Raw genomic sequence first — 24489 nt, forward strand, 5'->3', positions numbered from 1 at the left:
TTTGAAATTTAAATAAAGCTAAGATTTTCTTCTGGCCTAGAGGGAAACTTCATTAAAATCAATTAGTACAATCCTCCAGAGAAAATGGGCTTTTTTTTTTTTTTTTTTTTTTTAAGGTTTAAAGAGTAAGGTGCACACAATTACCTTTCCGGGATCCTTTGTGAATGTCAGTATCAAACCTAGCAGGTGGCCAGGTGCAAACAAATGTCCCCGACAGGGGCCTGGGTAACTTCCTAAGTTCTCGTTGAAGGGATGTAAGTGTAATTAATGGATGTATATATACCAAGAATGTAATATACATAACCAAGGAGGCTCCAAACTGATTGCATGTATTACCAACTGTGAAGGGCAGGCCGAGTGAGATAAAGTTGGTGGCAGGCGCTCCCAGGTGAGGCCTCAGTCCAGGGGCGGAGGTTGGGGCCGCACAGCTGTTGCCGCGCGCCCTGGTCCCTCCTCCCAGCTGCGGCGGCTTCACCCCCACCCCCACCCTCCCCCCGCCGCTCCCAACGCCGCCGCCGCCTCCCCTCTGCCTCCCGGTCTCTTCTCGCAATCCTTCCATCGCTCTCGCCCCCTCTCCCTCTGTCCCGTCCTCTCCGCTCCCCTCACCCCGCCTCTCTCCCCCTCCCCCAGCCCCTCCTCTCCTCACCCCACCCTGCCTCCCTCCCTCCCTCCGCCCGCCTGCCCGGCGCTCGCTGAGCCGACACCAGGGGGGCTCTCGATGTAGCACCATGACAGGCATCGCCGCCGCCTCCTTCTTCTCCAATACCTGCCGGTTCGGGGGCTGCGGACTCCACTTCCCCACCCTGGCCGACCTCATCGAGCACATCGAGGACAACCACATCGGTAAATGGCCCGGGGTGGGCGGGGGTGCCCGGCGTGCGGAAACTCCTGCCCGGGCGAGAACCCCAGAATGGCCAGGGCTGGTTAGGAGCGAGGAAGGCGGCGGCGGGGCGGGGAGGGTGTGTTCGAGCCCAGGGCATGGGGGTGGCGGGATGCGGAGGCGCGAGGTGCCGGTGGGGTGTGGGGGGGCGGGGAGCAGGGTGGGGGAGGGGGCGGGCGCCCCGAGGTGCGGCGGGCGGGCTGGGGGGATTCCGCGGGGCGTGCGCGCCGGCGGCGAAGTGGTTGGGAGTGGGGCTGCGCTGCGGCGGGGGCGGCGGGAGGAGGGACTCGGCGGCGGGGAGATGCGGCGGCGGGGCCGGGCGCCGGGGGAGGGGGCGCCGGGCGGAGGGCGCGGTGGGGCCGGCTAGGCGGCCGGCCGGCCGGCGCTGGGCAGGGGCGCGGAGTTAGTTGGCCCTGGTGGTCGGAGCGGCCAGGGGCGGCGGGGGGCGGGAGCTGCACGCCGCCCGCCGCTTCCGCCCGGGCTCGAGCTGTCAGGGCTCGGCGGCGGCTGCAGCCGCTGGGAGGTGGGAGCGGGGGGGCGGGGGTGGCTCCACCGCGGCAGCCATTCCGCTTCCTCCTCCCGCCGCCGCCGCCACTGCGTCCTGTCAGCGCCGGTTGCTAGGTGTGGTGCGCCGGGAGGGGGCCCGGAGCCGAGGCCGCTGGCGGAGGACCGGTGCTCTCCCTCTCCGCGGCGGCGGCAGGGCTCTCTGGCCTGGGGGCGCCCGCTTCTGCCCGGGCCTGGCGCGGATGCCCGGGCGCTGCGGGCAGAGGTCCCGGGTGCGCCCGCGGGCCGCGCCCAGTGCCCAGGGCCGCGCCGCCCCGGAGGCCCCTGCGGCTGTGTCTGCAGGAGAGCCATCCCCCGGGGACCGGGGGTCGGGCATTTAAATGCGCCCCGGCTCTGAGATTTGCCTTTCAAATGGTGCTAGGCCCGAGGTGCGTCGGCTGCGCAGAGGATCCGTAGCGGCGGCCTGCGCAGCGCCCGGGGCGCGGGGGACTTCGTGGCTGCGGGGGAGGGGGCGCCCTGCGGGGCTGCGACTTTCTCTTCCTTCCCAAGACCCCGAGGCCTTTCAACAAGTCCTTAATTCGCACAAGAGCTTGCACACATTTACACGCTCCTATCCGGAGCCCCTCCGAGGAGAGATGAGTCGGGTTCGTGTGGCTCGGCCGATCCATCCACCTGCGGAAGGTGTGGCCGGCGCCCACGAGTTGTTCTATGTGGACCGCGTGGTGCCCTAACGGGGCTGTCTAATCCAGAGAACCTGTGAATTGCCCCCAGAAAATCATTTCCCAGTGAATGCTGTGGATTCACCCATGTCGATGCTGCTCACGTTTCTACAAAGTTGAGAGAATAAATCACTACTGCTGTCTATTTATACACGAATAAAATGAGGCCGAGCCTTATGCTCCTTCTCTGAGTATAATGCTTTCTGTGCACACAGTGCGTGCTTAACAGCATTGAATGCTGCTTGAGAATGGGTATATGATGGGACGTCCAGGATGGGAAATACTCATAGAAAACGTCTGTAGAACGTCTTTCAAAAGATAATCTGGATGAGTAATTGTCCAGGTTTTGAAACTTACAAAGTTCTAAAACATCCGTGTAATAGCTTTCGCTATCTCCTCTGATAAAGGTGTGACAGAAAAGCTAGGCAAGTTTTGGTGGTCTTAAAAGCAGGAGTTTAATGGAGTAGCATATTTGCTGATTCATCATCATGATTGAATAGGCATAACTCAAGGTGCTTAAGGAATAAATCAGATTTTTCATGATGAGTAGTTTAAAATAATACTTAAAGTCCCATAATACAAAGCTACAGTAGAAGTTTTATTAGTTCAAGTCTCTTCTCTTACATTCAATGATAAGTAGAAAGTTATATATATATATATAATGTAAATATATAAATAACATTTCCTAACCTTGGGAGGGATGTCATTGCATATCCCATTCACTCACTAGCAATTTTATTTTAGAATAAACTATAAGTAATAATTTCTCCACATTGCCTGCCTGCTTGGACTAGCTAGTTAAAAGGAAATATAAATTATATTTATTAAAGTGTGTTAAAGACAGTTAACTATTTGAGGGTTTAAGTTTGTAATCAGATAATTTTGAAACTAACTCTTGGTGAATCACCAGTTAAGTTTGCAGAGATTGTCTTTAGTGCTGTGCAAACATTTTAAAGAGGGTTTTCAGATTCTATAAATTTTATAAATTTAAATTTTAAGTAATGGTCACTTCCAAAGGGCTAGTATTTTTCTTTGTGAAAATATTGAACAGTTAAATGTACAACAATAGCTTAAGTGAATTTTGGGGCACTGCTAACAATTACTATACTTTGAAATTAGTTTGAAACCAGAAAACTTTATGGAAAGTAAATGTTAAACAAACACTTAAAATTCCTTGGGTGAAGAAACCAGCTGAAACTATTCTGTACCTTAAAGTGAGGAGAAGCCCCTCACTTTGAAAGACAGCCCCATATGCAAAAAGAAGTAGGAACTGATTTCAAGAAGAATAAAAACAATCTGGTTTTAGTAGGCAGTATCATATAAATACACTTTCAATGAAGAGACATGAGTGAAAATACATCAGACAAAGCATTTGGTGAAAGTTCTATACTACAGGTATTTTTAAGTGGAATTTATTGTTTGTGGTTGTCTATATATTTTTGGAGAGAGATTGTTATTTTTAATGACTGATTTGCCAGTTCTATATTCTTGTCATCAAGTGGCTGCAGTAAAAAGATGCATGAAAAGATTATCAAAAGATATAGTATTACCTGTAATTTTTTTAAGATGCATGTTATTTAGAAATCACAGGAGCATTAGAGGTGTGCCTAATGACAGGTCCATCTTGAGGACCTTTCTGAGTTACTGCCGTTTAACCACTAGTCAGAATCCTCAAGCAGTAATGAGGTGAAGGTTTATGGATGGGAATATGGCATATTTCTTGCATGAGAGATTTTTCAAGGCCTTTAGTGTACAAGGCCCATAGTTTTCATAATAACTGTATTGTTTAGTTCAGATTAAGTACATTAAGTTGAAAGTAGCTGTTACAGATAAACACTCCACTCTTTTTGTTAACCAGTTAACCTTGTTAGCAAGGATTTGGGGCTGTAGAGCTGAAGAAAGTGTAATTTCCCCTTCCTCGGTTTTTCCTCCTTTGTCCTAGAGGAATTCCTCACCTGAGGTCCTGTTGTCTTCCTTGTGTTTCATTGCTGGTCTAGTCCTCGAGCACCTGTCTCCATGTACAAGCTGAATACGCCAACTAAAACACTTCTCCCAACTTAAATTGCCTAGAAATTTCACTGCCCTGCAACTGTGAAGTGTTTCTATGTCAGCTTCGCTATTAATTCATTCATACCTTGTCTCTGTTTCCTGGAGATGAAAAAAGCTGATCAAGATTTGTTTGCTTCTTACTGTAAGTAGATACTTGAGTTTGTAAAAACACTCTTGACACGCACATCCTAGGTAGGTGAAGATAAGTTGATAACTAGAAATCATAGAAACACCAAGAGCACTAAATATGGCATTGAAGGTCTTGTCACAGACTCAAGGGACTTCGCTTGGTCTGTGCATCCCAGTGCCCCAGTGCTGTGGAGTCTTTTGGCTTTTGGTCTCAGAAAGAAATCATTCTTACTAGATGTGATTATTTGGTACATTTGTAAAAGTACCTCTGCATTTTTTATTTATGTATTAATATATATCAAGCACCTGATTTGCAATAGGTATAGTTCTAGGCGCTTGGTATATTTTGGTGAACAAATTTCCCAACCTTTGGGGAATTTGTGTCCTAGTGGTGGGAGATAGACAATAAATAGTCAGCATAAAATGTAAATTATGTAGTATCCTGGTTAGTGGTATGGAAAGAGTCCTGTTACAGCAGGCTAAAGTGGGTTGGGAGATGAAATGTGGAATTTTAATTGGTTGGTCAGGATAGGCCTTACTGTGAAGCTGATAGGTGATTCAAAATCTTCACAGAAGTGAAGGAGTTAGCTATGAGGCCAACCAAGGACCACGGATGTCCAGGCAGAGGAAACAGACAGTGCAAATGCCCCCAGGTAGCCTGCATACCTTAAAGTGAAACACGGATTTTCCTGGATTCAGTTACTCTTGTGATAGTACTAAACTAGCAGGTTATTTAGAACCTTCTCCAGATGTTAGGGACTTCAGCTTTGCCATTGTTGATTGGGATTTTCCTGTTGGGGCTCCATAAGGAGATGGGTTATCATTGACTATAGTGGCTTGCCGTAGCTATGACTTGGTGGATCTGGACCCTGAATGTCAGCAGGTTTCTTGTTGTGAGTTTCTACTTGTTAGTTTCCTCATCTCCAAAACCTGGGTAATAAATGCATGCTGCTTCATTTCATAGGATAGATTCATAGACCATCTAATTAATAAATATCAAAATCTCTGGAAAGAAAAATAAGGTAGTTATTATCAACAATGTAGAATTTGACTCCTAGGACAGTTTGGTAAAAATTTGCATTCTCTTAAAGCAGCACTGTTGTATATTAAATAGATCAGTGTATGATAGGCAGCAAGCCCTTATCCCTGTTTTATAGGTGAGCAAACTGAGACATAGGAAAATTACTTAATTTGCCTAAATTTCCATGACTGGTAAATATGAGCAGAAATCTGAATATCAGACAGGTATGCAGAGCTGGCCTTGTGCCAAGCTGCCATACAGGTGACGAACTAGAGCATACTGGCCCTACTGCCCCTCCAGACCAAAGTAGCTTGTTTCCTCCTTTACAAAGTAACTCTGAACCCTTGAGATGAAGATTATATGAGGGCCCCATAGTGAACCCAGCTTGCTTGGTTTTGAATATGGTCCTCTGCCACTTACCAGCCATTTGACTGTGAACAAATGACTACCACATTGAGCTTCAGTTTCCTCTGCTGTCTAATGAAGGTAGTAAAAGCATCTACCCCAGGGAGTAGCTGATGAGGATTACATGAGCTAATTTGTGTAAAGTACTCCTTTTCTTAAGTAATATTCGATTATATACGTCATCCAGTTTCTTGCCTTTTTGTGTGTTTGCCAAATAAGTATGTTGGAAATCTATGAACGTGTGCATTAGAGTTTAGTAGGACGTGGGTTGTGTCTACCTACAACTATGTAAAATCACTAGACTCATCCTAGGACAGATTGAGAATGGGAAATGGGATATCCTTCCACAGTCCAGCATTGGGGTTGCGGCCTCTGGCCATTTGTGCTTCTGTGTGGCCAGAGGTACTTTAGATGCTGGCAAAAGTTGCCGCTGTGGACTGGGAAGTGGTGTCAAGGCCAGCGGCTTCTAACGTGGCCTTTCCTTGTGGCCTGCACTTATTTGAAAAAAATGCAAGACTAGAAAGAGGCACTGTGCCTGGGCCTGTGGGCACATTCCCACAAGGGCCTTTCCTGTGGGGAGAAGGAATGACTGAATGAATAAATGAATGAATGAAAGGCTTGTCACTGCCTGCCCTGTTCTTTGCCTGCACCCTGTAGCTTGCTGGCAAGATGCCCTGTTATACCCTCCTATGGTTCACCAGAAGATCCCAGGTAGATAGTTGGGGGAATTTTTACGTGCTTGTGTGTGCACAGACCACACAGTGGGGGACCCCTCACTGTAATGCTTCATGGCATTCTCCAAAGCACTGTCTTCAGTGGCTTTTCCATTTGCCCACATGTCTCCTGAAAACAGTCAAATCACCCTTTATAAAAACATTGCTAGGGAACATACTGACTCATAAGTTTCACAAGCTTCTGATTGTTTCTTTTAGTGTCCATTTTCTGATACGTGACTGAAATGTACAGAGAGGAAAACTCTGCCTACCACCTACTAACTCTATAGAAGCTCCCATATTCTTTGGAAACTAGTTTCCTTTACAGTGCATATATTTTGGTGACATCTGCCACCCTGACAGTTCTAGAAGAGCAAACTGACAGCTGTTTTCAGAAAAACCTATTCTTTCGTTGATGACAGGGAAGAAGCCTCCAGACTGAGAAGGCTGGTGACACTTGAGAGGGGCTTTCTTAGGACGGTCTGGAAGCCAAAAGCCTTGAGATTTAGATTCAGGTCCCAGAGACAGGACATAATGCTGTTGAAACCCTTAAAAATCCTCCCTTTCTTCCAGTTTTTGTCTTAAAGACAAGAACCATACCCTGGGCTTCTCTGGTGGCTCAGAATCAGGAGACCCGGGTTCTATCCCTGGGTTGGAAAGATCCCCTGAGGAAGGGAATGGCAACCCACTGCAGTATTTTTGCCTAGAGAATTCCATGGACAGAGGAGCCTGGCAGGCTGCTGCTGCTAAGTCACTTCAGTCGTGTCCAACTCTTCGACCCCAGAGACGGCAGCCCACCAGGCTCCCCCGTCCCTGGGATTCTCCAGGCAAGAACACTGGAAGGGGTTGCCATTTCCTTCTCCAATGCATGAAAGTGAAGAGTGAAAGTGAAGTCGCTCAGTCGTGTCCGACTCTGAGGGACCCCATGGAGTGCAGCCTACCAGGCTCCTGCGTCTATGGGATTTTCCAGGCAAGAGTACTGGAGTGGGGTGCCATTGCCTTCTCTGTCTCCGAGGCTACATGTCCTTAAATTTCTCTTCCCAGCACATCCTTACCCTTGCCCTCAGATCTTAGGAGTGCAGACATGGCCTGGGTACTACTGAAGAATCCACTTGCTGGATTGCATATAATACATTTCATTTCACGACAGGGTAATAGATTTGTTCTGTTAGCCATATTGATCTGGCTAAAGTGTGGAATAGCAAACATTGTTTTATTTAGAATTTGAAAATCAAACTGCAAATGTCAGAGTTAGTTTGTTTTTAAAAAGACTTTCCTTTAGTATGCTAAATCAGTTGAAAGAAAATTATGTTTTCCCCCTGCGCTAAGCACTATAATCTTGCAGTAGTTTTCACCTGTTTTTTTTTTTTTTTTCCTAAAGTCCAGATGCAAGCATGGAACAGATTAATGGATATTCTCTTTAAGAATGAAGTCTTCCCAGTAACTTTCTTTCCACTTTGGCAGGAGTCAAAGTGCTTCTTTTGGGTCAGACTACAGACTCTCTGTCCAGGACCAGAGAGCATTGAAAGTCTCTTGATGGCCTGGCTCACCCATTGGCCTCCTCAAGGAAGCCCTGTTCTTTGTTTGCCAGGCTCTAATGGTGACTTTCTTCTGAGCTAGATGATCTGGATACCATGTTGTTAACTTGAAAAGACTCACTCTTTCTTTGATATTATGCATATATATAATTAACATATATACATAATGTATAGATAAATGCTGTATATGTAAAATATTATACAAATGCATATATAAACGATACATGTTTTTACATGTATGTGTATATACACCACACATATGTGTACATTATACATATGTATATTTATATGTGTGTATATAATATATTCATTCTCTAGATCACTGTGGATAGTGAGGATTACCACATACATTTTTGAGTATTTTCTGTCTATAGTACTTAAGACTGTACTTCCTGTTTCCAATGAATTGAAATTTATTTGGAGAAATCAGACATGTATAGACTGAGATAAATGATGAACGATAATGGGGACCACAGAGACTGATTCAGTGTGAAGCTCATGAATTGCAAGCACCAGGGCCCCTCACTTGTACAATACATGTTTTACCATTTCTGCATATATTGCTTGGGCCCACCTAGACCTTTCCAAGGGCCTGGGGGGACCCTATACCAGTGTACACAGGCATGCATTCATGGAACATCATAATTTGTAACTTTTGTAAGGCATAAAATTTTAATTGCAGGTAACTTACCCTTTTCCACTCTGACTTCCCTTCTATGACGTTTCTTCTTGGCTTTGGTGACATTGGAGTTAAGAGTGTTTCTGAGATACAGCTAAGGAAGATTTGAATTGCAGACACTTTTAGTTTGGGTTGAGTGGAATGTATTTATTCAGCTCACAGTTTTCTGTAGTTAAGTTATTCCTAGGCCTCCTAGGGTAAGACTCACTACCCAGGAATGCCATCCAGTGTTCCAGCTCACCTGGGGTCTGTCCACATGGTAGGGATGAGTTAGTATTGCAGCATGAGTCTGTACCATGACATCTGCTGGTGGAAACATGGTTTGAATATGGTTTGGAGCCAGAAGCGAGTCTGGAAAATTCTTCTCCTTTATTAGATGTATAAAACTGTAAGTAAAAGATTCAGTTCTTATTTAAGTATATTTGATATGGAAGTTCTTTCTGTTAAGAATATACCCAATAATGCAAATACACGTTCATAACTGCACCATGTTTTTTAATGAGAATTTTGTGTTTCTTCTTCAATTGAACACACATACTCATACACACACACACACACATCAGTGACAACAAACATTACTGAGTGTTATCAAAACAAAAAATATTTAAACTTAGACAATTCACTAGAAGATGTGGAATGCCCTGAATTCTTATGGCTCACATGTGAAAGAAATAGGTGTTTACAAATTTGACAACAATCCTAAAATTTATATGGCATTAAAAAGGACCTATGAGGCTGAAAGTAACTTTTCTGAATTATCAATAATTAAAAATACATTTTGATCACCCATGTTTGTGGTTTGTGTTTTATAGAAATGCTGTTAATATGAATCATTGTCATATGAGAAGTAATCAGAGTGTGCAGCCCAAAAGAAGTATTTACAGCAGTGTTGCAGTGTTTCAGATTCACATAGTGGATTCTTTTTCTGGATCTTGGTTTTGTGATGTTTTGGTAAGGTCAGGTTTAAAATTTGGGGTTTTAACTTTGTAATCTAAATAATCACTTTGCTAAGCATTTTGTATTTGTAATGTTGCATTTTTTTCATAAACAGAGTATAAATCTGCAGGCCCCATAAAACTTGGATACGGTTCTTGGTACCAGATAGAGAATCATTACTGTTCTAAACAATTTTAATAGAATATCTAATTCACCATCGTAGCAAGCTGTGAATTTGACATTTCTTCCTAGAAGTGCTGCCTTCTAATTGGAAATTAAATATACTACCATATTAGTTGATTACCTTAACTTCATAGTGAAATATGACTAGAATGCTTATTTTGATAAGATTAAAAAATAAACAATAGCATCTTTATGATTGGTCCTTTCTTCTTTGTGCTGTAGTGTGGGCTCATGTCGCTACAGTGAGCGTATAGAATTATGTGCACCATACTTGATGATAACCACCCATGTACTTTGCCTCACGCACTATAGAAATAATAAGTTTCAAAGCTAACTTTGGCGGTGAAAAACATTTCTGAAGACTGTCATCTCTGGAGGGGTGCATTTGTGAGGACTTACATATTTATTTGTTCATGTGTATATGTTTATGATACACACAAACACCAGTTATGCAATTAGTCTAGGATAATTTACAGTAAGGAAATTGGAAGAGAAAATCCATTTCTTTATTTTTACACTTGGATATTGAACTTGGTTAGTCTTTTTCCAGGTTGAGGATATTGTGAAGTTTAATTGTATCATTGTTTGCTTTACCTACAATATTTGGTTGCCTAGAACATTCTAGGGCTAAAACAATGCTAGGACAAAAGTATATCTTGCATCCTTCCCATGTCTTGCCTGAGAGGTTTAGTATAAAGGAGGTGGGGGTGGGGTAGGAGGGGTTGCTGGGTATGGGGCGGGGAAGCTGGGACTTCCTGAAGCTGGACAGAACTGGATTTTGAATCCTGAATCCACTTGGACAGTTCTGACAATCTTATTTACATAAAGTAGTAACAGTATCTACTAGAATTAAGCACCACATGAGTGAGGCACTGGTTAGCTGCTTTATGTGCATTGTCTAGAAGTTAAGTATTAGTCCCATTTGATGCAAGACACAGACCAAGACAGAGACCAAATAACCCAGCACGCAGTATACACAGCAGGAAAATGCTCAGGGGAGGGAGGGGCCAGCTTTGCTCTCTGGTGTCTGCATATCCCTTAGTACTTGCTCTTTATAAACTGACTTTTTATAAAATATTTGCATTTTAATAGAAGGCTTTTGTGTACCTAAGTGTCTTAACGTTCAGAATGGCTGCATTTCCAAAGGGAAATGCTTGGCTGGCTGGGGAGATATTACTTTTGGTAGAAAAAGAAATGTTTTGAGGCTTCTGAGAAAATGTTAGGAGGATCCATGAGCATCCCAGTAACAATAATGAAAACAATAACTTGGCAGTTCTAAAATGATTATAATTACTGAATTGTCTAAAGATACTAACCAGTTTTCTCTCCTTTACTGATACTTTTAATCTGGGAGTAGAAGACTCTTTTCAAACACTCTTTTCAAAAATAGTTAACACTATTAACACTTATAAACATCTATTTTACTTTAGATTTTCAAAATTAAAATACTGTCATTATGTTCATGTGAATTATTTTAAAAGTTTGTTTGGACCAATAATACCTAACCAGACCTAGCTGTATGAACATTGTGAATTAAGAGCCGGAACCCTGGCCTCTTGGCGCGTGTTTCCAGCCCTCCCTGCTGGACATTTCGCTGGTGGCATTTACAGAGAGGGCATGCTGTAGGTCACGTTACTGTGTCACCAGACCTCAGATGGCTGGTGCAGGAGTGTATCTGAGCTTAAAAATGAAAGACCCTCTTTTCTTGCCAAACTCATTCAGTGAAAGTTTCTCGAATGCTAATTTAACTGCCTGATTCTCAATACATGCAATAATTATATAAGAAATGGCGAAATCAGGGGAATCTGTAGAGATGTATTTGTACAGCTTACTGTTAAGCAAATTGAATATCATGATAATAAGCATAAATTATGCCCATGTTCCCTCTGGTATCAAACAAAAATATATATTATGTAAAACCATCACCTCTGAAGTTGCAGATGAACTTTTCTAGGCCTCTGACTGTTTTGAGCTCATCTCTTACTGGGGTATCTGACAGGCTGGTGTGTCTATGGGCTGAGACTTCAGGACTCCCAGCAGGTGTCACACAGGTGTTTCATGGCCCCATATAATCTATAGCTAGTTTAGATTTTAGATCTTTATCAAATAGATCTTTTGATAGAATATTTTTGACCCTAGATGTCTGGAGTTTGGCACCAACTCAGCACAGTGGTTGACAGTGTGTGATTTACGTTAATATGTTTCAGTGTTCTGCTAGGGCTGGAAACCAGAGAAGGAAATGGCAACCCACTCCAGTGTTCTTGCCTGGAGAATCCCAGGGACGGGAGCCTGGTGGGCTGCTGTCTATGGGGTCGCACAGAGTCGGACACGACTGAAGTGACTTAGCAGCATCAGGGCTGGAAACTCCCATTTATATGTTGGCTTCACTTTAGCACTTTCAGGGACTCACACCAGAAGGTCTGCTGGAAAAGTATGCAAATATCAGACCAAAAATTTTGGTCAAGAGATGTTAAGTCATATGTGCCTTTCACTTTGGATGTTAGAATAAAGAAAGGATATTTTGTCAAAACCTGGAAAAACTATTCAGTTCAGTCACTCAGTCGTGTCCGACTCTCTTCGACCCCGTGGACTGCAGCACTCCAGACAAGATGATAGCATCGTAAATATTTATGTCATGTTGTTATGTAAAGTGATGAAAGTGATTCTCATTGATTTATAAGTCATACCTGTATAGCAGTAGTGTTTAAGTAAGTAGTGCTCAACAGGAGCAGAATCACTTGCATGAACCTAGAAAAAATAAGAATGCCTGGGCTCCACCCCCAGACCTTCTGGTGTGCTTGACCAGAAGTGGTCTGGGTGTGAACTTCATAAAGTTGATTCTCATATGTTGCCAAGGTTGGGAACCTGTTGGCTTTTGAAATAATGAACATTGTGAGGTTTAGGGAGTATGAGAAAGGAATCAGACTTTTAAAGAACTGTAAATTTGGGGGGGGGGGTTCATTCAAATAGATGTAATTTTTTTAATAGATATACTTTTTAGTTATACTGGAGGCAGGCATTTAATATAGGCCAATATGAAGATGTGATACCAACTCAGGTATGTAGTTAGAGCAGACGTGTTCAAACTAGAGAGCCTAAGAGTCTCAAACTCAGATGCCCTCAGGATGCAATATACATATGAGTAAACTGACCAAGTTCAGTGTTACTTGGAGTAGGGGCAACTCTGGCAGACTGAAGAGCCCTTCAGTTCAGTTCATTTCAGTCACTCAGTTGTGTCCAACTCTTTGCGACCCCATGAACTGCAGCATGCCAGGCCTCCCTGTCCATCACCAACTCCCGGAGTTTACCCAAACTCATGTCCATTGAGTTGGTGATGCCATCCAGCCATCTCATCCTCTGTTGTCCCCTTCTCCTCCTGCCCTCAATCTTTCCCAGCATTAGGGTCTTTTCAGATGAGTCGGCTCTTTGCATCAGGTGGCCAAAGTATTGGAGTTTCAGCTTCAACATCAGTCCTTCCAATGAACACCCAGGACTAATCTCCTCCAGGATGGACTGGTTGGACCTCCTTGCAGTCCAAGGGACTCTCAAGAGTCTTCTCCAACACCACAGTTCAAAAGCATCAATTCTTGGGCGCTCAGCTTTCTTTATAGTCCAACTCTCAAATCCATACATGACTAATGGAAAAACTATAGCCTTGACTAGACGGACCTTTGTTGGCAAAGTAATGTTTCTGCTTTTTAATATGCTGTCTAGGTTGGTCATAACTTTCCTTCCAAGGAGTAAGTGTCTTTTAATTTCATGGCTGCAGTCACCATCTGCAGTGATTTTGGATCCCCCCAAAGTAAAGTCAGCCACTGTTTCCACTGTTTCCCCATCTATTTGCCATGAAGTGGTGGGATCGGATGCCATGATCTTGCTTCACTTAAAGGGGCAGCTGCTACTGACCTGCAGCCAAGTGCTACCATATTGGAGTGCAGGCCCTTTGTCAACAGGTTCTATTATTATTATTACTCCTGCTTTTGGAAATTAGGAATTAAGATTTTTATGTGAAATTTACCTTTGAATGTTTGTAACTAATATAGATGAGTTTTAAAACATTGTGCAAGAAAACTACAGCATTGCACGGAGATGGTAATGATGGGCCCTGTGTTTGTAATGGAGTACATTTGAATGCTGTGATGCAGAGTAAACTTTGAAGACCATTCTTTCCAGCAAAGAAGTGTGAAATGGTTCACTATTTTTTTAATGTGATTTAAAATTTTTCTTTTATACCAAATTCTAAAAAAAAAAATGATCTTTAGCTCTGAAAGTGTATTAGTGTATATAATCTCTCTCTACCTTATTTTCTTTAAAATGGAGTATTAGTATGTATCTCAAAGTGTAATGAGGTGGCACTAGTGGTAAAGAACCCACCTACCAATGCAGGAAACATAAGAGACAAGGGTTCGATCCCTGGGTCAGGAAGATCCCCTAGAGGAGGGCATGGCAACCCACTCCAGTATTTCTTGCCTGGAGAATCCCCATGGACAGAGGAACCTGGAAGCCCGCAGTCCCTGAAGTCGCAAACAATCAGACATGACTGAAGCAACTTAGCAGCCAAGAACCAGTAAGGTACCACACATATATGGTAGCTGTTGGAACTCTGCAGAATTCTGAAAAGAAAGCTCACCAGTGCGTTCCCTTCATTGTCTCTAGGGGGAGCTGTGTGGAGGCGTTACTGTAGGGTAGTCAGGATGCTGCCTCCAGTCCCACTGCCTCCGTGACCTTAGCCAAATTATTCAGTTTATCTAGACCTCAGCTTCTGTGAGATGAGGAAAATTAGTATTTATCTCGGAGTGCTGTTATGAGGATTAAATAAAAACATGCATTGGAGGGGCCTGGCAATCAGGAAGCCCTCCGTAAATGTTAATACTGATAGGATTGTACCATTTTCTTATATACATGATGGTGTTTTCAATGCCACAAGTCCTCAGATTCTAATGTCCTCTTTATTTTCATAATACAATGGAAGAAGATGAATTCAAGTACCGTTACACGTTTCTGTTCTCCGTTAAGCATTTTTACTTTGATATATTTGATGGGATTTGATTTCCCTGGTAGAGTTTTGGTTTGTGTTTGAGTAAGTCATACTGAATGGTCGTCAGAATTCATGCGCTGTTAAAACATTCCACATACAAATTCTTGCTGTTTCAAAATATACCAGCCTTAATTTAGTATTGTTTGTCTGGATCTAAGTTTTTGAGACGTTAGATCATGTGATTAGAAAAATGACTTCCATGTTTGATAAATACAATTTTTTGTTTGGGAGAAAAGACAATTTGGGAGTCTAGAGAGATTTAAAGTATGTAAACAGAAAATATAATTTTTTCATGTTGTACTAAGTAAGCAATAGAAAAACAAGAGATGGCTTTGAATGTATTTTTTGTGATGGTTTATTGTGAAGGATTTGAAAGGGGATTTGTAGGGCTTTTATGAAGAAATCCAAGAACATGACTGTAGGACTAACAGAATGCCATGTTCTTGTTAAGTGGCTGTGCCTCTCTTTAATAATAGTTCTTGAAATTTCACATATGCAAGTCCTGGAAGCTTCTCAGGAAAGTCCCAGGATAGGCCTTGTTTTAGAGGCTTGAGTGGCAATAGTTGAGTTGTTTACTGATTGCAGAAGACATTTAAAATACTTGATTCCTAAATGGTATCTGACAAGGACTGAAATCTTTTTCAGTCCTGTAGCATATATTTCCACTGGGTTTCCCCTTTGAAGCGTATGCTGGGATCTGATACAGTTAAGTAGCTGGTCCAGGCTTCTGAGACTTATCAATAATTGAATTTAAAAGTAGTTTGCAACTCTTTTATTACTGAGGGTCTCTTTAGTTATTTTCCTTCTCCCTCCCCTGAGAATTCAAAGTCTTGAAAGATTTTTGTCTAACAATCAACCTGACTTGGTAAGGAATTAAAAGCTTTGTTTTTTTGCATTTTCATGCAGCAGGAGCTAAAACTCTCAATTTTTATATTTGATGCATATTTATGAGTAGCAGCTATACGGGTGTAACACAATTAAAGTTCGTGCTCACCGGAGAAGCAGACAAAACACGTATATAATTTCAAACAGTCATAATGCTGTGAAGAAACAGTGAGTCTGGAGAGAGAGACTGAGAGGTCTATTTGAGATAAGGTAGGGGGAGGCATGTGGGAAGGGACCTGAATGGAGTAGGGGGTGAACGAGCCATCAGGGTGTCTGGGGAAAGAGAGTGAAGGTGGGATAAGAGCGGTTGCCAGGGGACTTAGCATGCTGACCTGTGTCAACCAGCGTCACCTGAAGGAGTTAAAATAATCCCGGCCCGCAAAGATGATGTGGAATGTTGTATAGCTTTATTATGATTATAGTTTCCACTATGCTTTTTGTAACATCCAAATAGCTCAAGGATCCCATTTCCACTTACAAAACCCTGTAGAGATTAGGAAACCCTAATTGGCTTCTAGATCTCTTCAGATCTAGTTTGCTTTTTGCTTAAACTTAAAAGCTCTATTTACATTTTGCAATCTGTGTTGAAGTAAAAGTTTTTGACTAGTAGAATTCATTTAATGTTTGCTATTTTATTTTGGAATGGAAGTGAACATAAGGATGATCAATAATCATGATGCAGTTAAAAAAAATCTTTGGTGTAGTTTTCAAACTTTGGGGACCTATGGATTTAAAAAAAATTTTCTTCTGAAGCTTTGTGAAATCTTGCATAGATTTTAGTGGATATGTTGGCAGAAAGGGGGGTGTGGGGTAAAGAGAGGAGAGAATGGTCTTGACAGCAGTAAGTTAAAACATATTGACAGAAGGACAAACAATTACTGAGGGAGATTATATAGACCATGAGCCTGAAGATATAATTTCACCATCAGTTCCTTTTTTTTTTTTATTCTGAAAGGTAGTATTTTATGTAGCTCTACCATGAAAAAAATAGATATTTTTAACTTTTTTTTTCTTCATCTTGTGGGGAAATACTAGTGTAAACATTTCACTGTCAAATCAAGTCACATGGCCAGGCACAGAGCTGATAGGAAAGGAAATTTATTCCTTCCTAAGGGGAGGAGGGTAGATGTGAGTGAACAGTGATCCATTATTGCAGATATCTTTTATCAGAAATAGAAAATATCCAAAAACATTTGACATTTAGTATAGAGAGGTATATAAATTTTCCCTAAAATGATCATGTGAAAGAAAAGTGTTATTGCTCAGTCATGTCCAACTCCAGGCTTCTCTGTCCATGGGATTCTCCAGGCAGGAACACTGGAGTGGGTAGCCTTTCCCTTCTCCAGGGGATCTTCCCAACCCAGGGATTGAACCCAGGTCTCCTGCACTGCAGGCAGATTCTTTACTATCTGAGCCACTAGGGAAGCCCAAAATGATTATAATACCGTATAAAATAATAAAATGATTATAATTATTTTAATTAATATGAACTATAATAATTAAATATAAAATTTATAATTAAATGCAATAATTAATAACAAATATTTAATTACTACAATAATTTGATATATTAGTATAACATAATGATATAATTAATATTAACATAATGTAATAATATAATTAATATAAATACAATAATCAACATATTAAAGTAATAATTAATATGATTAAGTAATAATTAAATATAATTTAACATATAATTTATAATTAACTATAATAATTATAATAATTAAACATAATTGTTGTGATAATTAAATTTAATAATAATATTATTATTATTATAAAATAATACTGTATAGGAAGTTGCTCCCAGAGGTCATGGGAGGCATACCTTGGGACTCCCAAGTGAGGAAGGAATAAGCGTTCCACATGGAGAAATTAATACTTAGATTCAGTTAAATGATTTTTAACAAAGAACAGGGAATCTACTCTCCTGATTAGGGATTACCCCATTTCCATTCTGAAGGTAACTTAATCCAAAGGCTTCAATTTGGGTGGCCCAATGTTCTGTGCTTATCTTGGGTTCCTGATCTGTTTGGCAAGGATCCGAAGGTTGGGAACACTTCCTGTGATGCCCTTTGCCAGCACACAGAGCTTTAGAAAAGCTTTGGGACCGCGTTGTGGGGTGGATCTGGTGCTCCTTCTCTTCCCCTGATTCTGAGTCAGCATCACAGAGGATGGAAAAGGGCTGGCCTGCTAGTCCGGAGCCTGCTTTCCCTGTGCTCCCACTGTACATCACACCTTCTGGTGGCTGAGGGAGTGGCCACTGGTATTGGACCCCTCAGGTTCTGATTGGACTGCTCTTTGATTTGGGGCAACTTACTAATGTGTGTGTTTCTCATTTGCAAAATGGGAAATGTGATATCTACCATGTTGGGCTGTTGTGAAGGTTAAGTAAGTGGCAAGTCCTAACACAGGGTCTGGAACATGTTAAACATTTAATAAATATGAGCTGATAATGCTTTTATTATTATCTGCCATGACAGGTACTACAGACAGCATTCCATTATTGTTATTCTAGTATTTCTGTTTCTCCTCACTAAATCCTCAGCCTCCAAAAGGCATGGTTTCATTTCTGGTCCCCTCTCTGCAGCAACACTAAATTTATGATGTAGGAACTTAAACCGATATCCACTCAATTGTATCCAGACATGTATCTTCTACCATGAAGCCTTTAGCTCCAAGGACCAGATTCAGTTCAGTTCAGTTGCTCAGTCGTGTCCGACTCTTTGCAACCCCATGAACCGCAGCAGGCCAGGACCCCCTGTCCATCACCAACTCCCTGAGTCCACCCAAACCCATGTCCATTGAGTCGGTGATGCCATCCAGCCATCTCATCCTCTGTCGTCCCCTTCTCCTCCTGCCCTCAATCTTTTCCAGCATCAGGGTCTTATCAAATGAGTCAGCTCTTCGCATCAGGTGGCCAAAGTACTGGAGTTTCAGCTTCAACATCAGTCCTTCCAATGAACACCCAGGACTGATCTCCTCCAGGAAGGACTGGTTGGATCTCCTTGCAGTCCAAGGGACTCTCAAGAGTCTTCTCCAACACCACAGTTCAAAAGCATCAGTTCTTCGGCGCTCAGCTTTCTTTATACTCCAACTCTCGCACACATACACGACCACTGGAAAAACCATAGCCTTGACTAGACGGACCTTTGTTGGCAAAGTAATGTCTCTGCTTTTTAATATGCTGTCTAGGTTGGTCATAACTTTCCTTCCAAGGAGTATGCGTCTTTTAATTTCATGGCTGCAATCACCATCTCCAGTGATTTTAGAGCCCAGAAAATAAAGTCAGCCACTGTTTCCACTGTTCCCATCTATTTGCCATGAAGTGATGGGACTGGATGCCATGATGTTCGTTTCCTGAATGTTGAGCTTTAAGCCAACATTTTCACTCTCCTCTTTCACTTTCATCAAGAGGCTCTTCTTCACTTTATGCCATAAGGGTGGTGTCATCTGCATATCTGAGGTTATTGATATTTCTCCCAGCAATCTTGATTCCAGCTTGTGCTTCCTCCAGCCCAGCGTTTCTCATGATGTACTCTGCATAGAAGTTAAATAAGCAGGGTGACAATATACAGCCTTGACGTACTCTTTTTCCTATTTGGAACCAGTCTGTTGTTCCATGTCCAGTTCTAACTGTTGCTTCCTGACCTGCATATAGGTTTCTCAAGAGGCAGGTCAGGTGGTCTGGTATTCCCATCTCTTTCAGAATTTTCCACAGTTTCTTGTGATCCACACAGTCAAAGGCTTTGGCATAGTCAATAAAGCAGAAATAGATGTTTTTCTGGAACTCTCTTGCTTTTTCCATGATCCAGTGGATGTTGGCAATTTGATCTCTGGTTCCTCTGCCTTTTCTAAAAGCAGCTTGAACATCTGGAAGTTCACGGTTCACATATTGCTGAAGCCTGGCTTGGAGAATTTTGAGCATTACTTTACTAGCATGTGAGATGAGTAGAATTGTGCGGTAGTTTGAGCATTCTTTGGCATTGCCTTTCTTTGGGATTGAAATGAAAACTGACCTTTTCCAGTCCTGTGGTCACTGCTGAGTTTTCCAAATGTTCTGGCATACTGAACGCAGCACTTTCACAACATCGTCTTTCAGGATTTGAAATCGCGCAACTGGAATTCCATCACCTCCACTAGCTTTGTTCATAGTGATGCTTTCTAAGGCCCACTTGACTTCTCATTCCAGGATGTCTACCTCAAGGTGAGTGATCATACCATTGTGATTATCTGGGTCATGAAGATCTTTTTTGTACAATTCTTCTGTGTATTCTTGCCACCTCTTCTTAATATCTTCTGCTTCTGTTAGGTCCCTACCATTTCTGTTCTTTATTGAGCCCATCTTTGCATGAAATGTTCCCTTGGTATCTCTAATTTTCTTGAAGAGATCTCTAGTCTTTCCCATTGTATTGTTTTCCTCTATTTCTTTGCATTGATCGCTGAGGACCAGATTTAATGTTACTAAAAACAGTCATTCTTTTTTCCCTTTCACATTTGGCCTTGAAATAAAGACTTTTGAAGCCATAGAAATTTAAAGGTTTTTTCTCTAATATTCTTCTAACTCCTGTCCTTTAAGAGTTGCTTCTCAGATGGTGGTTGTGATCTTTTTTTTTTTTTTTAAACTTTATTTATTTTGGCCACAATGTGCAGCTCGTGGGGTCATTGCAGGAAATTAGTTCCCTGGCCAGGGATGGAAACCATGCCCCCTACATTGGGAGCTCAGAGGCTTAACCGCTGGACTACCTGGGAAACCCTTCAGCCTGATCAAAAGTAATTGTAAATTTTCAGCTGAGTCATTGCTCCCAGTGAGGGGTCACTCAGAATAAAGACTCAGCCATTATAACGAACAGGCCCAACATCACGTAGATTAGGGTCCAAGAAGCTTCTTTTTCACATAAGGATTCAAGGGTAGACCTGCAGGCTGCTGAGTTCCATATAGTCTTTCAGGGCATTGTGTTCCTTCCATCTTATTTCTCTGCTCTCCCACATCTATTCCCCTTTTTTATGGTACACGTTGGGTTCCCTGGGATCCTTCCCTGAAAATGACCCTTTGTGTTCATGTTGGAGGAGAGGAAAAGAGTGTGGTTCAGGGCACATACAATGTGTTATGGCCCAAGGCTCCAAGGGTAACCTGTCTTCCATTCTGATCCATTGGTGTGAACTTGATTGCATGACTCCATGTTGCTGCAGAAATGCTGGCACATGTAACCCCCAGCAGGACCTAAGTATTATAATTCCAGTACTATGTCCACCCTAATTTGGGTGGACAACTCTCTGGTACCTGCCCTAGATCAGCAAGTAAGTCTGCTTTTGAGAATTTTGCCTTTCCATTGAATAGCTGACATACAGTCCCGTGGTTTAATGAGTGGGTAGTTATAATAATTATTAATTGGATTTACAGTTTATTGAGCTCCAATGATATGCTGGGGACTATTAAACACAATTGAAAGCTTTATCTCTTTTGACCCTTTCAGAAAGGCTATGAGGGCGATTTTATTCTTATTATTACTGAACCTTAAGTAAGTTTGGTAAGGTTGACCTTGTCAAGTTGACTCCAAATCTTCATCTGACTGTCTTAGGAATGGTGAGAGTCCTCAAGAATAAAGGATACCTGCATACTGCTTCTAATTCTGGCTTCTGGAGCTAGTCAGTAGCAAAGGCTACCAGGAAAAGCAACGGATTTTCTGGAAATAGTCAAGCAGGGGCTGTATAACCCTCCGTTAGGGATTCCACGGGGAGACTTTCTGCTTTGCACTGCAGGACATGGTGAACATCTTTGATTGTCTCTGAAGGTCAAGTGGTCTGTTTTGTGCACTCTGGTTTCTGCGTGTCACCTATGACCCCTCATTCCTGCGACAGTAATGCAGTTCCATTGGCACACACATTCTGGCCTTTCTGCAAAATGAGGAGGCACCTGGTAACGTTGGGCAAGAGGGTCAGTAGTGGAGATGGGGTTCCTAGTGTGACTTTGAGCAGTCTCTTCAACTTTGAGTCTCCATTTACTGGGGAGTAAAATAAGTGCATTAGGCTTAATCACTGGCCTTCTCGGAGTGCTACTTGGGGCTCTCAAATTTCTGTAGAACTCTCTAGTGGTTTTTCTCCCCTACATATTAGAACTTTTGGGTAAATCTTTCTTTAAAGGATTTTTTTTTAAGTTTTAACAAAAGTGAAAATCACATAGCTGATTATAGTGAGAATGGATAATATTTGTAAATGCTATAGGGCCCTACGCATTGCTGCTGTTCTGAGTGTGTTCATGAATTAATTCACCTGTGGCATGCACCTGAAGATGAAGAAACTGAGCCGCAGGGTGGTTAAAAACCTGTCCGTTGTCACTCACTAGAAAGTAACCGGAATTTCAACTTGGACTTTGAGACCTGAAACTATTCTTCTGCAGGAGTGGATAATTTCTAAGGTTTCTCCCAGTTCAAAAAAGCTTTGGTTCTATGCCTATTGTGGTGTATAGATAGCTCAAGAACTTTTCCTTCTCCAAGAAAGGCTCCCAGACATTTCAAGATCTCTCTTTTGACAAGTAGAGGCTGAATGTGAGTCATGAAGGTCCATATCTTGCTGATAATTTCAGAAATCCTGTCATCTGTTCATCATCACCTGACGCAGCAGGAGGTTCTGTTACACTGATGTTTCTGACCGAGGAGCTGCTTTGATAAATATACCAACGACTTTCTAAAACACAGCTGGTCCTGGGCAGAGGGAGTCATAAAGGGGACCACATTCTTATGAGATGATTTTGGTATGTACGGAATGGCCTCCTGGGGTGGATCAAAAAATGATGCTTTGTGGGTAATAGTGCTATTAAAGGCATCTTAGAATCAGGGAACATTACAGGAGAGGGAACCTTTGGGAACATCTGACCCAACAGTCTGCTTTCAACTCCACCTCCTGTGTGCCTGTTCTAAGTGCTGTGGACACAGCCGTGAATAGGGCCTGTGCTCTCTTGGACCCTACATTCTATTTGGGAGACCCAGATAGACCACCACCATAGTATGGTGTATGTCATGTTAGGTAGCGGTAAGTGCTGGGAAGGAAAGCAGGGTAAGGGGATAAGAGAGTGATCGTGGGGGTTTGGTCTGAATTTTGTTTTGGATGAGGTATTCATGTGAATCAGTGTTTCTCAGCCTTTTTTTCATGAAGCCCCTTCTCAGAACTATTTTTGACATTGTCTCCTGTTCTTTTCACCTGTGCATTTTAATACCATGAATATACTGTATCTTTGTTTCTGTACTGTATGTTTATGTGTGCTTTATATATAAAGAGTGAGGTTCCTCAACCCTACTGGAGATCCAGTTTTCACCACCTTGGGGGCAGTATCACCCCATTGTTCTGTTAAATTCTGCTTTCTGCCATTGTAAACAAATCTCAACTAGCTGCTTTTAAAAGATCACAATCTAAGCTAAAAGAGCTTCTAAAGTCAAAGGACTTTATTTCCTAATGATGTTTTATATAAAAGAAGTATCAGGGCTGTAGGTAAATTTTTTTGTTTGTTTAGGCGTTAGAAGTGAAGTCTAAGATTCAAGACTCCCAGTTTTTATGTAATATATAGTATAGTAAGCTCTATGTACACCGTGAAGGATGCAGTTCATTAAGTGGGCTTCCCTGGTGGCTCAGACAGTAAAGAATCTGCCTGCAATGCAAGAGACCCCGGTTCGATCCCTGGGATTGGAAGATCCCATGGAGGAGGAAATGGCAACTCACTCTAGTATTCTTGCCTAGAGAATTCCATGGACAGAGGAGCCTGGCAGGCCGCAGTCCATGGGGTCACAGAGAGTTGGACATGACCGAGCAACTAACACTTTCACTTTTCTTTCATACACACTAGGAAGGATGCGATTCATTAAGTGTAACTGATTCTTTACTGTCATTCAGGGAGGAGCCCGACAGCAGAGACTCCAGGCCACTGTCATGCAGTGCTGTGGACTCCTAACTGGTCTCCTTGCCTCTGTGTCAGTTCTTCTGCCCCCTAAAGCTTGTCCTCTGCAGCAGCAAGCATGATCTTTCAAAAGTGTCAATCATATCAAGCCCCCTTGCTTATCAGCATCCCCTTTCCAACAAGAGAATATCCAAATGCCTTATGATGCTAACAGGTCTCACCACGTCCTACACCTGCTGCTTCTCAGATCCAGTGTCCTTTCCCCACTGTGTGCTAACTACGCTGCAGCCACACTCACATCCCCTCCTTTCAGCACACCAGTGTCCTTCGTGCCTCAAGCTCTTTGCTTTTGCTCCTTCCACCTATGTTTCTCTTTAGGTTTTTAAAAAAATTGCATCATGATTTTTACAGCCATTTTAGATTTACAGAAAAATTGTATGATGGTAGTACAGAATTCCCCTCAACCCTGCCCGTAGTTACTTCTCTAAATTGTCCCATCCCTGTCTCCTTATCATTCAAGTTTCAGCTGTTCCAAGGCTTTCTCTCTCCATCTCAGGTAGTATAGCAACCTGCATGTCCTCCTCATTCTATCACATTACCCAGTTCAATTTTGTGTAGAACTTAACCTCTACTGGAATTATTATTTATGTATTGCTTGTTCACTGGCTCCCTTTACCAGCATGTGAGCTCATGGAGGGTGGGGACGCACTGCCAAGCGCACTGTGGTTTCCCAGGGCCCAGAGCAGTGGCTGGCACCTAAGGATGTGTGACCAGCTGGCTGGCTTTCAGCCAGGGAAGGCTGATCTCAGACCGAAAGCCATTCAGTTCAGTTGAGTTCAGTTGGTCAGTTGTGTCCGACTCTTTGCAACCCCATGAATTGCAGCACACTAGGCCTCCCTGTCCATCACCAACTCCC

General features: G+C 42.6%; 1 protein-coding gene across 1 annotated transcript in view; it reads left to right on the forward strand.

Annotated features, from left to right (window-relative positions):
• Nucleotides 1–473: 473 nt before the first annotated feature.
• JAZF1 (JAZF zinc finger 1) overlaps nt 474–24489 on the forward strand; it is a 330578-nt gene continuing 306562 nt past the window's right edge. The window contains exon 1 of the mRNA XM_061414278.1: nt 474–843. Coding sequence (XP_061270262.1) covers nt 729–843 — 115 coding nt within the window. The 5' untranslated portion in view covers nt 474–728. The remainder of the gene's footprint in view (nt 844–24489) is intronic.

Source organism: Bos javanicus, chromosome 4, assembly GCF_032452875.1.
Source record: "Bos javanicus breed banteng chromosome 4, ARS-OSU_banteng_1.0, whole genome shotgun sequence".
Classification (NCBI taxonomy): Eukaryota; Metazoa; Chordata; class Mammalia; order Artiodactyla; family Bovidae; genus Bos; species Bos javanicus.